Source organism: Bufo bufo, chromosome 4 (genome assembly GCF_905171765.1).
Source record: "Bufo bufo chromosome 4, aBufBuf1.1, whole genome shotgun sequence".
NCBI classification, from domain to species: Eukaryota; Metazoa; Chordata; class Amphibia; order Anura; family Bufonidae; genus Bufo; species Bufo bufo.
In genome coordinates, this window is record NC_053392.1 from 129,514,758 (window position 1) to 129,531,312 (window position 16,555).

At 42.2% G+C, this 16,555-nt stretch overlaps 1 protein-coding gene across 2 annotated transcripts in view; it reads right to left on the bottom strand.

Moving 5' to 3' along the window:
- PLEKHB2 (pleckstrin homology domain containing B2) overlaps positions 1-16,555 on the bottom strand; it is a 72,716-nt gene that overhangs the window by 25,169 nt on the left and 30,992 nt on the right. For both annotated transcript variants that reach the window (XM_040431020.1, XM_040431018.1), the window contains exons 2-3: positions 15,574-15,621; positions 6,865-7,017 (exon numbers count right to left, since the gene is read on the bottom strand). In XM_040431020.1, the coding sequence (XP_040286954.1) occupies positions 6,865-7,017; positions 15,574-15,610 (190 nt within the window). In that variant the 5' untranslated portion in view covers positions 15,611-15,621. The remainder of the gene's footprint in view (positions 1-6,864; positions 7,018-15,573; positions 15,622-16,555) is intronic.

Consider the following 16,555-nt stretch of genomic DNA (forward strand, 5'->3'; position numbering starts at 1 on the left):
AAAGAGAGGCCTAGTCCTATGTTAGGAAAAAGGTGTGTGAATTTACCCTCTATCTCTACCGGAAAAGATGAAGAAAGGGACTCACCTAATTCAGAACTAAGTGAGAAAATAGAACCGGATGGTTCTATCCCTAGATGTCACGGCAATGCTCAGGAGAGTGTTTCAACCATTGTGCCAGCAAGACCACAGAGAACAGTCCTAGCTAGACTTCCCGTTACGGAACCTACTATATTTTCGGGAGATGTGCTGAAGTTCATAGAGTGGAAGGCAAGTTTTGAGATGATCATTGAGCATCATTGCTTCAGTCCAGTTGACAAGTTATTCTACTTTCAGAGATATGTTGGTGGAGAAGCCAAGGAAGTTCTTGAAGGTAACTTCTACAGAAAAGACGAAGAAGCCTACAAGCAAGCTTGGGAAAAATTGAATCCAAGATATGGTCATCCTTTCTTAGTACAAAGATCCTTTAGAGAGAAACTGAATAACTGGACTAAATTAGGTCCTAAAGAACACTTCAAACTCCAAAAGTATGGTGACTTCCTGCAAGCATGCAGCAATGCCATCCCACATGTTCAAGGACTAGAAGTACTGAACGATTATGTAGAAAACCACAGGATGCTAGACAAGCTACCTGAAGAAGTGGCTTCTAGATGGAATCGCTATGTGACTAAACAGTTAGATCTAGGTGAGAACTTCCCAAGTTTTAAAGAGTTCTCTGAGTTCGTAAATAAGGAAGCATGGATAGCATGTAATCCAGTAACATCATCTTACGTCTTAAAATCCTTAGAAGAAAGGCCTCTGAGAGATATAAGACGCACAAGAACAACTAGCTTTGCAACCAATACAGCAGCTAAAGGTCCAGATACCTACGAGAGCAAGTCCAGAGTCACTACTGGGATCAGTAGAGAGACAGAACCGAAAAACCTTCCGACTACCTTCAAATGTATGTTCTGTGGAGAGAACCATTCCATATACAAGTGCCAACAATTGAAGGAGAAGTCCCCAGATGAAAAGAAAAGGTTTGTACTGGATAAAATACTGTGTTTCGGATGTATAAGAAAAGGCCATGTTACTAAGGAGTGTAAGAAAAAGGCCACATGCAGCATTTGCAAAGGACACCATCCTACACCACTACATGAAGAACGTCCAAAGAAGGATAAATCCTCAATACCTAAAGATACTGAAGAAGGAAAGATAGTATCGGTATTCTCTTGCAGAGTGAGGGAAGGAGAAAGCAACGGCACATCAATGGTTGTACCAGTGTGTATTTCAAATCCTAAAAGAAGGAATAAGAAGGTATACGCCTATGTACTACTGGATGCCCAGAGTGACGTCACCTTCATTGATCAAGAAAAGTGGCTACAGAACCAGTGAAGCTCAAACTCACCACAATGACGGAGATAGACACATTAGTGAACAGTCAAAGGGTCAAAGGACTGAGAGTTAGAGGACTTCATTCAAACTTCACATTAGATCTACCTCCAGCTTATATAAAAGACGATATACCTCTAGATCAAGATCGCATAGCTACCTATGAAACAGCCAATAAATGGGAGCACCTATCTGTCATATCTCATGAAATGTCCCCGCTAAAGGAGTTTGGTGTTGGATTTGATAGGTTACGATTGTCCCGAAGCCTTGGTACTACAAAAGGTAATCACAGGAGGAAAGGGTGAACCCTATGCTGTTCAAACTGATCTAGGATGGGGTTTTGTTGGAGGAAAACTCAAAACAGGAGACAGGATTGTGTCATCGAATATCTGTCCAAGAGTTACCAACTGTAAGTCCAGCGAAAGTAATCAAGATCCTTGAATCCGACTTTGCAGACATAAGTTTTTAAAGAAAAGAGTGTATCCCAAGAAGACATAAAGTTCGTACACACTCTAGAAGAAAGTATTCAGCAGAATCAACAAGGTCATCTTGAAATGCCCTTACCTTTTAGAGAACAACCTTGTCTGCCAAATAACAGAAATTTTGCCCTAGCAAGGTTTAAATGTTTGAAGAAAAGGATGGGAAAAGATTCCAAATTCAAGAATGATCATTTGAAATTTATAGAAGGTATCCTTGAAGAAGGACATGCAGAGAAAGTTAATAACCAACCTAAAGAAGGAGAAGTGTGGTACATCCCACATCAAAGTGTCTACCACTCAAAGAAACCAGATAAGATCAGAGTAGTATTTGATTGCTCAGCAAAGTACAATGGTGTTGCATTGAATGATCATCTACTAAAAGGACCAGATCTTACAAACACTCTGCCTGAAGTACTCTGTAGATTCAGAAAGTATCCCATAGCGGTCATGTGTGACGTTGAAAAGATGTTCCACCAGTTTCATGTGAAGAATGAAGATAGAGACTTCCTGAGGTTTCTATGGTGGGAGGATGGAGATACAGATACAGAGCCAGGAGACGATAGAATGAAAGTACACTTATTTGGAGCAGCATCATCTCCAGGTTGCGCCAATTATGGTATAAAGTACCTGGCCAATCAGAATGAAAATGATTTTCCATCAGCAGCAAATTTTCTGAAGAAAAACTTTTATGTAGATGATGGTCTCATAAGTCTAGAGTCCACATAATCTGCAATCAAACTAGTAAAAGAAAGCCGAGAGTTATGCGCAAGAGGAAACCTGCGCCTTCATAAATTCATCTCAAACCACAGAGAGGTACTGGAATCCATCAGTGACTCTGAACGTGCATCAGCAATGAAGAACGTAGATCTCAATTATGATCATCTTCCAGTTCATAACGTACTTGGATTGGGATGGAATGTAGAGACTGACAAGTTCTTATTTGAAGTATCTATTGAAGAGAAAGTTGCAACTAAACGTACCATTATTTCTGCAGTGGCTTCTATATATGATCCTTTAGGATTCTTGGCCCCAGTGATCCTCAAAGCAAGAGAAATACTGCAATAATTATGCAGACAGAAGTTAGGATGGGATGAACCCATACCTGAAAGTTTGAGGCCAAGGTGGGATTGTCAAATAGGAGACTCAAAACTTGACAAAAAAGGAAAACGTCTCACTACTCCACTCAAGTTGGAACATCCTATACAGAAGTTAGAAGTTCAACTTAAGAGTGATAAAAGACACTTGGAAGTTGAGAACCTGATGGAAAATTCCTCAAATTCATGTTCAAGTCCTACCACTAAGAACGTAGAATTATAGGCAATTTTGGTGGGAGTGTAGCTGACCAGCTAAGACCTGTCCTTGGTTGCTAATATAGCTTGTATGTTTATAGAGCTAGACCTGTTAATAACCTTAATAAAGTTCCTATGTTTGTGTGTTAAAGACAAAAGCAGAGTTATTTACAGTGACTTCGTTTGGATGTCATATAACTGTCATATATTGTGTTCACAGAAGCAGAAAAGATAATATGCCTTTAAGATTCATTATATAATGTGAAGTAAGCTCAATGACACAGCAGAAACAGAAAGCATAGAGTTAAACTGTTGTTGCTGGGTAGGAGTCTTGACCAATCACAGACAGCCTCACACACAGCCTGTGTGGGAAATCCCCCTAGCTGGAATCATTACACCAAAGGAGAGAAGCTGAACAGACATTCACTCCACTAAGAGCTGTGTTTTATGGAAGCCGAAAGGCCAAAATAGGTATTTAAAACAGTTATATAATGTTCCTACTGTTAATATAGTGATTACAACTGTATACTGAACCAGTCATATGTGAGTTTACTTACAGTTCCACCAATTGCAAGCTACAAGGTTCACAATCCAAATTCAAATTCCATATTGCAATCCAAATTGCATACAACCATACCAGATCATACTCAACCAATCTGCAAATAGTTACTACTAACTGCATATTGCAAATTGCGACCAAATTCAGCAAGTAAACTATTAGTTAGACCTCAGATATACCTCTCAGAGAGATCATAAAGTGCTTAAATAACTTAAAGTGAGAGTACAGATACTCAAGAGAGAAATATATCCACCATTTTATGTTGAATGACAAGATTGAACAGTTGAACCACCATTTTATGCATACCGCCATTTTGTAATATCTTTTCAACACGTGTTATGTGCATAGACTATCTTCTGCAGAGGCGGCAGCGTTATATATGAAGAAAAGTTGACGTTAATAAAGAAGTTATTTCAAGCATTTGGTGTGCTCTTTAAACCTACTGTTTCCATAGAATGGCACTAGAGGAATTACAGAGTTATAGACAGTCTGGTTAGACTAAAAGTCAGAAAAATTCTTCTAATGCCACAACGCAAAAGGTACTTCATAGTGCTGCGCCTGCCACAGTTCCTGAGTTATGAAACTTTTTTTAAATATGTAAATTGAGTGTCACTATTGCTCTTGTTGCACTGAAGCTCCACTCTTTTTTGTGGCCAGCCCCAAGGGTGTAACTACCATAGCGGCAGACCATGCAACTGCTATGGGGCCTAAAGCAAGAGAGGGCCCAGTTGGGATCATCCCTTCTTCTACTGGAGATGAAAACTTGATCAGGACTCTATCCTCTAAAGCAGGGATGGCCAACCTGCGGCTCTCTATCTACAACTCCCACAATGCCCTGCTGTAGTCTGATAGCTCTAGGCTGTTCAGGCATGCTGGGAGTTGTAGTTTTGCAACAGCTGGAGGGCCGCAGGTTGAGCATGACTGCTCTAAAGGAACAACTTTTAGCAATTGAGGCAGTGAGAAAAAATTGTCCAAGGTTCATTGAAAGGGGTTCAGGCGGAAACCCTTCAGTGCCACTGGCCAGCCCTTTCCTGGCTGCTTTGCCACTGCCTGGCCCTGTCAATCAAAGCAGCCAGGGAGGGCCAACCACAGAAAGGAGCGGAGCTTGGGTGCAACACAAGCAATTGCGATGCCCTCATTGCACCAAAGGCCTAATTTTCATGTTAAGAAGACATTTCATAATGGAGCCTCTGATCAACAAAAGAAAAACATAATTTCTGTCACAAACTTACCTGTCCGGGCTCCAGCAGAGAGATCTTCAGTTTTGGCACGACCGTGTCGGGAGAGACGCACTGCAAAGCCACGCCCCCTGGTGATGCGACAGCATCCCTACCAACAGGATGCAATGCTCTGTTTCTCTCCATAAGCGGGCATATGCTGGAGGCTCTGTTCCTGTGTGCTGTGTCTGACTAATGGAGCACTAAGTCATGGACCTATCAGGTTCTTATCCTTGGACTTGGTGATCTATTTAAATCCCTTGATGGCAATTCACCCTTGCCAGTTATATGTTTTTCCTTTCTGTTTACTTCTGTTTACTATTACTTCTGTGTGTGTTTGGATAGTTCTTATTGTTATTGATGCCGGCTTGCCTCTGACCTCCCTCTGTCTTGTGATTCTGTACCATGATATCCATCTGGTTCTGACTTTGGCTTGGCTATTCTGACTACTCTCCGTCCTCTGATTTTGTACCATATTGTCCTCCTGGTTTGACCTATATACATATGACTTTTCTCTGTGTGGTTATTTTCTTGCACTTTAGCAGTAAAGGGATTGTCGACCAGTTGCAGACTTGCCACTTAGAGCTTGAACTGAAAGTAGGCAAGGAAAGGAGGTTCGGTCCAGTTAGGGCTTACTGTGTGTATGTGTTTCCCTGCCTACAGTGATGACAGTTTCATTGAGATGAACTACAGTTATGTGTCTATATGAACAGTTTGATGTGGAAGTCGTTAGTGCTTTTGCCTTCAGTAAAGAGGCTTAAGACCAACGCTGAGAGGCTGAAAGCCAAAGCACAGAGACTGAAGGTCAAAACACAGAGGCTGAAGGTCAAAGTACAGAGACTGTAGGCCAAGGCTCAAAGGCTGTAGGCCATATATTAGAGGTTGTATGCCAAAGCTCAGAGGCTGTACACCAACCCACAGAGGCTGTAGGCCAAAGCACAGAGGCTGTAGACCAAGGCACAGAGGCTGTAGACCAAGGCACAGAGGCTTTAGACCAAGGCACAGAGGCTGTAGACCAAGGCACAGAGGTACAAGGCCCAAATGACAATGCAAAATAGAAAATATTGTTAACAAGATCTCGATCTCCTTGTTGAACACAGGAGACATCCCAAACGACCTGCAGTGATCCCATATTAAGGTCTAGAGTAGACCAACTCTTATAGGTATAAGATAACCTTTAGCAGTAGAGAGAAGACAACTATAACTAATCTGAAGAATAACACAACAAGCCTGGATTAGATACATGCATTGAGACGACTGGGAAAATATAAATTAGGTATAGCAATGGTTTTAGAAAAATCTGCATTGTAAAGCAAAAGTGACGGTTTGGGTGTGGGGTGCTGACAGATTCTATAATTTTTTTTTACCAATGTTTCCATGAAGAAGACTAAGTATTCTTGGGAAAAGATGAAATAGATGACTGTCCTTACAACAGCTATCATGCTAAATTTCAGGGTCTGATGGTGAGATGCCCTGTCACCGAGCAGAATAATAAACCAATCAGAGAAAGACATTACGTTTCAAGCGGACAAGTGTCTAGAAGATCATTCAAAGACATTGATTGGAGCTCCAGAAGAGCAAAAATCTGATTAGCTGCCTCAGTTATAGGAGTTTTCCATGATTTAAATATTGAGGACCTATCCTCAAGAATCAGGATATGTAATCAATTTCAGATTGATAGGGTCCGACTCCCAGCACTGCTTCAGATCAACTGTTTGAAGTGTCACTTCATACTCTTTGTACTATAAAAAAAACAGTGCTGTCCATTGCATAGTGGCTGTACTTGGTATTGCAGCTCAGTCCTGAACTGAACTGCACAAAGGCTGTGTGACAGATGGACATGACGTCAGAGGCTTATGAAGAGACAGTATGGCTATTAACTATACAAATGAATCAAATCGAATGTGTACAGAACATTATAACGTCTCACAGTCAAGAATAACCATTAATACCTTTGCAGTCATTGCCCCTCCGGATAGAGATACAGTCTAACTGAATGAGGATTTTATCTTCCATGTCTTCTCTCTCCTGATCACTATAATATATTAAGTATCCATTGGACCATAGGTCAAACCAATTTTTCTTCCACCTTTTCAATATGCTGCCTGCGGAGACAATTAAGCTGTCAATATATAGTGTTTGAAACATCCTGGCAATAGTTGTAGTAGTATGTCAGTTCTTTATATTAAAGGAAACCTGTCACAAAAAAAAGCAATGCAATCTGAAAGCACCATGTTATAGAGCAGGAGAAGCTGAGAAGATTTACTGTATATATATATATATATATATATATATATATATACACTGCTCAAAAAAATAAAGGGAACACAAAAATAACACATCCTAGATCTGAATTAATTAAATATTCTTCTGAAATACTTTGTTCTTTACATAGTTGAATGTGCTGACAACAAAATCACACAAAAATAAAAAATGGAAATCAAATTTTTCAACCCATGGAGGTCTGAATTTGGAGTCACACTCAAAATTAAAGTGGAAAAACACACTACAGGCTGATCCAACTTTGATGTAATGTCCTTAAAACAAGTCAAAATGAGGCTCAGTAGTGTGTGTGGCCTCCACGTGCCTGTATGACCTCCTTTCAACGCCTGTGCATGCTCCTGATGAGGTGGCGGACGGTCTCCTGAGGGATCTCCTCCCAGACCTGGACTAAAGCATCTGCCAACTCCTGGACAGTCTGTGGTGCAACGTGACGTTGGTGGATAGAGCGAGACATGATGTCCCAGATGTGCTCAATTGGATTCAGGTCTGGGGAACGGGCGGGCCAGTCCATAGCATCAATGCCTTCGTCTTGCAGGAACTGCTGACACACTCCAGCCACATGAGGTCTAGCATTGTCTTGCATTAGGAGGAACCCAGGGCCAACCGCATCAGCATATGGTTTCACAAGGGGTCTGAGGATCTCATCTCAGTACCTAATGGCAGTCAGGCTACCTCTGGCGAGCACATGGAGGGCTGTGCGGCCCTCCAAAGAAATGCCACCCCACACCATTACTGACCCAATGCCAAACCGGTCATGCTGGAGGATGTTGCAGGCAGCAGAACGTTCTCCACGGCGTCTCAAGACTCTGTCACGTCTGTCACATGTGCTCAGTGTGAACCTGCTTTCATCTGTGAAGAGCACAGGGCGCCAGTGGCGAATTTGCCAATCTTGGTGTTCTCTGGCAAATGCCAAACGTCCTGCACGGTGTTGGGCTGTAAGCACAACCCCCACCTGTGGACGTTGGGCCCTCATATCACCCTCATGGAGTCTGTTTCTGACCGTTTGAGCAGACACATGCACAATTGTGGCCTGCTGGAGGTCATTTTGCAGGGCTCTGGCAGTGCTCCTCCTGTTCCTCCTTGCACAAAGGCGGAGGTAGCGGTCCTGCTGCTGGGTTGTTGCCCTCCTACGGCCTCCTCCATGTCTCCTGATGTACTGGCCTGTCTCCTGGTAGCGCCTTCATGCTCTGGACACTACGCTGACAGACACAGCAAACCTTCTTGCCACAGCTCGCATTGATGTGCCATCCTGGATAAGCTGCACTACCTGAGCCACTTGTGTGGGTTGTAGACTCCGTCTCATGCTACGACTAGAGTGAAAGCACCGCCAGCATTCAAAAGTGACCAAAACATCAGCCAGGAAGCATAGGAACTGAGAAATGGTCTGTGGTCACCACCTGCAGAACCACTCCTTTATTGGGGGTGTATTGCTAATTGCCTATAATTTCCACCTGTTGTCTATCCCATTTGCACAACAGCATGTGAAATTGATTGTCACTCAGTGTTGCTTCCTAAGTGGACAGTTTGATTTCACAGAAGTGTGATTGACTTGGAGTTACATTGTGTTGTTTAAGTGTTCCCTTTATTTTTTTGAGCAGTGTATATATATATATATATATATATATATATATATATATATACAGTACAGACCAAAAGTTTAGACACACCTTTTCATTCAAAGAGTTTTCTTTATTTTCATGACTATGAAGGCATCAAAACTATGAATTAACACATGTGGAATTATATACATAACAAACAAGTGTGAAACAACTGAAAATATGTCATATTCTAGGTTCTTCAAAGTAGCCACCTTTTGCTTTGATTACTGCTTTGCACACTCTTGGCATTCTCTTGATGAGCTTCAAGAGGTAGTCACCTGAAATGGTCTTCCAACAGTCTTGAAGGAGTTCCCAGAGATGCTTAGCACTTGTTGGCCCTTTTGCCTTCACTCTGCGGTCTAGCTCACCCCAAACCATCTCGATTGGGTTCAGGTCCGGTGACTGGAGGCCAGGTCATCTGGCGCAGCACCCCATCACTCTCCTTCATGGTCAAATAGCCCTTACTTTCAAAGTTTTCCCAATTTTTCGGCAGACTGACTGACCTTCATTTCTTAAAGTAATGATGGCCACTCGTTTTTCTTTACTTAGCTACTTTTTTCTTGCCATAATACAAATTCTAACAGTCTATTCAGTAGGACTATCAGCTGTGTATCCACCTAACTTCTCCTCAACGCAACTGATGGTCCCAACCCCATTTATAAAGCAAGAAATCCAACTTATTAAACCTGACAGGGCACACCTGTGAAGTGAAAACCATTTCAGGGGACTACCTCTTGAAGCTCATCAAGAGAATGCCAAGAGTGTGCAAAGCAGTAATCAAAGCAAAAGGTGGCTACTTTGAAGAACCTAGAATATGACATATTTTCAGTTGTTTCACACTTGTTTGTTATGTATATAATTCCACATGTGTTAATTCATAGTTTTGATACCTTCAGTGTGAATCTACAATTTTCATAGTCATGAAAATAAAGAAAACTCTTTGAATGAGAAGGTGTGTCCAAACTTTTGGTCTGTACTGTATATATACACTCACCTAAAGAATTATTAGAAACACCTGTTCTATTTCTCATTAATGCAATTATCTAGTCAACCAATCACATGGCAGTTGCTTCAATGCATTTAGGGGGGTGGTCCTGGTCAAGACAATCTCCTGAACTCCAAACTGAATGTCAGAATGGGAAAGAAAGGTGATTTAAGCAATTTTGAGCGTGGCATGGTTGTTGGTGCCAGACGGGCCGGTCTGAGTATTTCACAATCTGCTCAGTTACTGGGATTTTCACACACAACCATTTCTAGGGTTTACAAAGAATGGTGTGAAAAGGGAAAAACATCCAGTATGCGGCAGTCCTGTGGGCGAAAATGCCTTGTGGATGCTAGAGGTCAGAGGAGAATGGGCCGACTGATTCAAGCTGATAGAAGAGCAACGTTGACTGAAATAACCACTCGTTACAACCGAGGTATGCAGCAAAGCATTTGTGAAGCCACAACACGCACAACCTTGAGGCGGATGGGCTACAACAGCAGAAGACCCCACCGGGTACCACTCATCTCCACTACAAATAGGAAAAAGAGGCTACAATTTGCACGAGCTCACCAAAATTGGACTGTTGAAGACTGGAAAAATGTTGCCTGGTCTGATGAGTCTCGATTTCTGTTGAGACATTCAAATGGTCCGAATTTGGCGTAAACAGAATGAGAACATGTATCCATCCTCTGATGGCTACTTCCAACAGGATAATGCACCATGTCACAAAGCTCGAATCATTTCAAATTGGTTTCTTGAACATGACAATGAGTTCACTGTACTAAAATGGCCCCCACAGTCACCAGATCTCAACCCAATAGAGCATCTTTGGGATGTGGTGGAACGGGAGCTTCGTGCCCTGGATGTGCATCCCTCAAATCTCCATCAACTGCAAGATGCTATCCTATCAATATGGGCCAACATTTCTAAAGAATGCTATCAGCACCTTGTTGAATCAATGCCACGTAGAATTAAGGCAGTTCTGAAGGCAAAAGGGGGTCCAACACCGTATTAGTATGGTGTTCCTAATAATTCTTTAGGTGAGTGTATATATATATATATATATATATAAAAACTTTTTTATTTTATTTTTTGGTGGTGGTGGGGAGATCTAAAAAAACTGATCTCAGATGGAAATGGCTCAAACAGATGCCAAATGTGCAACAGGATCGGTTAGTTTTTTTCTACCGGATTTTGTAAAAAAAAAAAAAAAAATGATCCTGTACCTAACTGATGCACAGGATAGTGATCTTTTTTCTTTTATTTTTTAATGTATTCAGTTTTTTTCTGTTCTTCTAACAGATCAGAAGAATGGAAAATGAAGCAGAGATGTGAATTCTCCCTATGGGCTCATGCACACGAATGTAGTGCTTTCGTGCAGTTACGTGCCTCCGTTCTGCACCGTACCTTCCGAATTGCGGATCCATTCTAGTGAATAGGTCCTCATTCGTGATACGGTTAGTACGCGGCCGGTGCCCATATGTTGCGGACCCGCTGTTTGCGGGCTGCAATAGGGGCCTGGCTGGCACACATTCGTGTGCATGAACCTAAATTCTGTCGCCTTCTTCACCTAACTGAGCAGTTTTAAAGCATGCTTAGTTTAATACACTGGGTCATTTAAGACGAAAGAAACACTGCATATCCTCAAGGATTGTCAGAACCACAATGGTCTGCACTGAAGCACCTGCTTGAAAAATACCACTGGTTGTCACCTCCTTTCTCTACACAGATGGGGAAATGAACTTGAAATTTGGAGTTTTATTGAAAACTTAGTTCTGAATTTTGGAGAACATGAAAATGGCTTTTCGGGGGACTTTTTAAAGAAAATATTTAGTATTTAGTATGGACGACTTCATCTCTAATTGCAGGCCATAAGAACTGTAGGTGTACATGCTTACAGGATTCTTCAACATACTGGGTCATTTAGGAGGGAAGAAACACTGCTTGAGAATGTCTCTGCATATCCTCAAGGCTTGCAAGAACCACCGTGGTTTACGCAGAAGCAGGGGCATAACTATAGTGAAAGCAGGGGAATCTGCTGCTTTGGGGCCCAAACTCAGAAGGGGCCCACCCAGAAGGAGGACTAAAAGATTCAAGGCCCCCATAACAGTTTTATACAATGACGATATATACAGTGACACCAGGCTCGGACTGGCCGACAGGGGTACAGGAGAATCCCCCGGGGGGCCCCTGAGCAAGGTGGGCCCCTAGTCTCCCACCCCCTGCACAAGTGCCACAGAAAACCTTAGATTTAATGCACTACATACATATATTCAATGTATAGCATCTCAACCAGCCTATGTTCATATAAAAAACTTGTTATATTATTTAGTATATTTGAATGTATCCATATGGTGGGCCCCCGAAATAAATTTTGCTGGTGGGCCCTAGGTACCCCAGTCTGACACTGAGTGACACTGTAGGAAATGGATGGAGAGGCTACTGGGTTTGGTCTGAGAGAGTTATCTTGACTAGCCACAAGAGTGGGGGGTTTTAACAGGAGGAGGTGGTTGCGAAGAAGTTTCTTGGGGGGGCCCAATCAAAAATTTGCTGTGGGGCCCAGTCATTTCTAGTTACGCAACTGCGCAGAAGCACCTTGTTGGAAAGTACCAGCTGTTGTCACATCCTTTCTCTACACAGATAGTAACATAGTTTATAAGGCTGAAAAAAGACATCTGTCCATCTAGTTCAGCCTGATGGAAAAACTGATGACGGCTTTTAGGTGGAATTTTTAAAGAAAATATGTAGTATGAACAACCTTATCTCTAATTGCAGGTCCTGAGAACTGTAGAATTACATGATAACAGTGGTCCACTAGAGCAGAGAACCATGTCTGATGATGATCTTGCCCAGGGATGCCCAACCTCCGGCCCTCCAGCTGTTGCAAAACTACAACTCCAGCATGTTCGGACAGCCTACAGCTATCAACCTACAACAGGGCACGATTGGAGTTGTAGTTTTACAACAGCTGGAGGGCTGCAGGTTGGGCATCACTGTTCTTGCCAAAAATACCCATTAGCTAAATATGCCCAAAAGGGCCTAGGGAAAGAGATTGGGGGAATTTATAATTCCATTTGCACCAGAAAAAAGCGGCAAATTTTGGCATGGTTAGCAATGTTAAGTAAGTGTATGCCAGATTTATCAACTGCGATAAAGTAAAGTAAAAAAAATGTGGAATCGTATTGCAGTAGGGAGATGGCATACAGTAATATTTTGAGACAAAAAAGTTATGTTGAAAGATGTGGCAAATTTATCAAATACTGTGGGCACAAATTACGGCAACGAAGACTCAAGCAAAACTGACTACGGCTAGTTGCACACTAGTGTCAGCAGCAGTTTTCTTCAGGACGATTCTTGACATGTTTGCCAGAATGTAACCGGATCACCGCTGGTCCCCATTATACTGAATAGGGTCGGACAGAGCCTTACAAACCTCAGGCAATGCCAGAGTGCCCAGTGGTCCGACAGGCTATTCCCTGCTGGATCTCTGACACTTGTGTGCAACTAGTCTTTTAAAATTCTGTTCATGATAAATTTCATCTTGGAACAGTAGAGTGAACTGTAAACTATTGGGTCGCAGTGTAGTGTTATAACTATAGAAACATAGAATGTGTCGGCAGATAAGAACCATTTGACCCATTTGGTCTGCCCAATATACTGAATACTAGGAATAGCCCCTGGCCCTATCTTATATGAAGGATGGCCTTATGCCTATCCCATGCATGCCTAAACCCCTTCACTGTATTTGCAGCTACCACTTCTGCAGGAAGGCTATTCCATGCATCCACTACTCTCTCAGTAAAGTAATACTTCCTGATATTACTTTTAAACCTTTGCCCCTCTAATTTAAAACTATGTCCTCTTGTAGCAGTTTTTCTTCTTTTAAATATTCTCTCCTCTTTTACCTTGTTGATTCCCTTTATGTATTTCAAAGTTTCTATCATATCCCCTCTGTCTCTTCTTTCTTCCAAGCTATACATGTTAAGGTCCTTTAATCTTTCCTGGTAAGTTTTATCCTGCAATCCATGTACCAGTTTAGTAGCTCTTCTCTGAACTCTCTCCAAAGTATCAATATCCTTCTGGAGATATAGTATAATAGTGGATACGGGTTTACCTGGTGAGGATTTCATGTCTCCTGTCTGACTGACAAGTGTAGGGTCATCAGTGTTGGAGGACAAAGTGAGACAAGCAGAAAATCAGGACATGGGAATATCTCAACACAGGATACTATTTGATCTAATAATGCTATGAACGCATGTAGCGGAGCTGTGTGTGTACAGGGTGCATGCAGCAGTGTAGCATCATGCTACACTGCTACATGCACCCTGTACACACACAGCCCTGCTACATGCTGTAGCAGAGCAGGAAGTCTGGTAGGGACTCAGTGACACGATTCTTTTAACTAATAAACTCTCAGACAATTATCTGAGTCCCTGCAATAACTATAGCCACTACATCACAGTCTGCTCCACTGCAGCAGAGCTGTGTTTGCCAGGAGCGAGTCCCTCCTAACCTTCGGTTCACTTGAGAGCCGACTCAGCAAGTGAACCGAAGATTTGATGAGCTGAGCATGCGCATTGATCTTCAGTTCACTTGCTTCTGCCGGCTCAGGAAGTGAACCGAAGATCCGATTCATTAATCGGTTCTTTTGAGTGAACTTATTCAAATGAACCAATTCATGAAAAAGATCTGAACTTCCCATCTCTATCCTACATTAATTAATGGTGAGAGTATCAGATCTGTATATACCTGGCTAAAGGCCAAGAGAAGGGATTAAGTGGCCCCCTGGGAATCAGCCCACCAGGAAATTTCCCTGTAGGGCCTATGGCCATTTCGCCTATGCATCCAAGTGAAAGCCAGATATCCCTCAAAGGAAGGAAAACCGAGCAAAGGGGTGTCCCCATTATATAGATCACAAAATCCACTATATTAAGTGGCCCCTATGTCAAGATCCCACTCTTTTATAAGCTTTAAGGATGGGACAGGTAAAACCTAAGCCAGTTATCCATCCACAGACAGCTGTTTCGGGGTGTTGCCCCTCATCAGTGTGGAGTAGGATTCTGGCAAACCGGGAGCAATGCCTTGGAGACTACTCAAACAAAACAATGGCTGGTCTTAGGGAGACCAGCTACAGAAAACACTGTCGAGCATCAATTAAGAGTCTCGACACAGCAATCCAAAGTGCAAAGCTCCCTGGGAAACAGTGATATGCAAAATAACCGTGGAGCCCCAGTTATGGGTCTTCAACACAGTGAAAGCCAGATATCCCTCAAAGGAAGGAAAACCGAGCAAAGGGGTGTCCCCATTACCGAGATCACAAAATCCACCATATTAAGTGGCCCCTATGTCAAGATCCCGCTCTTTTACAAGCTTTAAGGATGTGACAGGGAAAGTGTAACTGGGGCTCCACAGTTATTTTGCATATCACTGTTTCCCAGGGAGCTTTGCACTTTGGATTGCTGTGTCGAGACTCTTAATTGATGCTCCACAGTGTTTTCTGTAGCTGGTCTCCCTAAGATCAGCTATTGTTTTGTTTGCCTATGCATCCAGTCAGGACCTGAGTGGAAGAGCCAGTATCCAGTCCCAGGGGTTATGTGACCTCAGTGGAAACAGCAGAAATAGAGGTGCAACTGAGATATAAGTACTGAGAAGACTATCTTCCTTTCACAGGTATGAACACAGGGGGATTTTCACCAAAGCCTGGAAAACCCCTTTAATATATAAAAATGCATGCAGCAACATAATAATAACCCCTTTATAAAGATGACTGTAAGTGCACATACCACATTACTTACTTTGCCGTAGCAGCCAGCCACTTTTTACATAAGCCATATCTTCAACTTCTGTAAAAAAAAATAATAATAATCAGATATTGTCCAGAGGATGTAGAATAAATTACCTATTTGTAGCATTAAGTTAAGCTGAAGACAGATCAGACCACCACATGTCTCTGCTCTGTCCAGATAACTAACAACAAGCATGTGAATTTCATATGAAGAACATAACACAAGCATGTGAATTTTGTATGAAAAACATTGGTGAAAGTGGTGCAAAGGAAAACTGACTTGGTTTCCCATAACAACTAATTGATTCTTCTTTTTCCACAGGCGCAGTTCTGTTTCTGGCAGACCTGGGTTGTTCATGTATGATATGGATGGCCAGTCACCTGAATTTCCACTTCAGCAGCTTCTAGAAGGTATTCTCCCGGGTGGAAACTGAATGGATCCCATTATAGTCAGTGGGGTCTGTTTGCCTCAGCTTACTTCAGTTATGTGTTGAATTCGACACTTTCATTATTTTTGTTGTTCTGCTACTATAATGGAGCAGCAAAATAGAAATAACAAACGTTGATGTTAAAGAGGCCTAAGCTGTACCCACAGTTTTATAGAAAAACAATTATAGTACAATAATCTTTTTCCAAAATAGCAGATTTCACTTCTAAACCACAGGACAGACTGGCATGCTTCTACTAGAAACCAACCCTGTACAACCACCGATCAGCCATGACATTAAAATCACCTGCCCAATATTGTGTTGGTCCCCCTGATGCCGTAGAAACAGCTCAGATCTTTCAAAGAATGGGCTCCACAATGTAGTGTACGGGGACTGTAATGCCCGTCACTACAAAAGTGTCACTTGGTGTGCTGTCGTCCCTCCTTATTTATGGGAAAGTTGGTATATGTCATCTTTATAAAATGTCATGTAATGCTATGTTATGTATTTCCCTGTTACTGTGACACTTACATGTACAGGCCTGCTAGGGGTGTCATTCCAGCT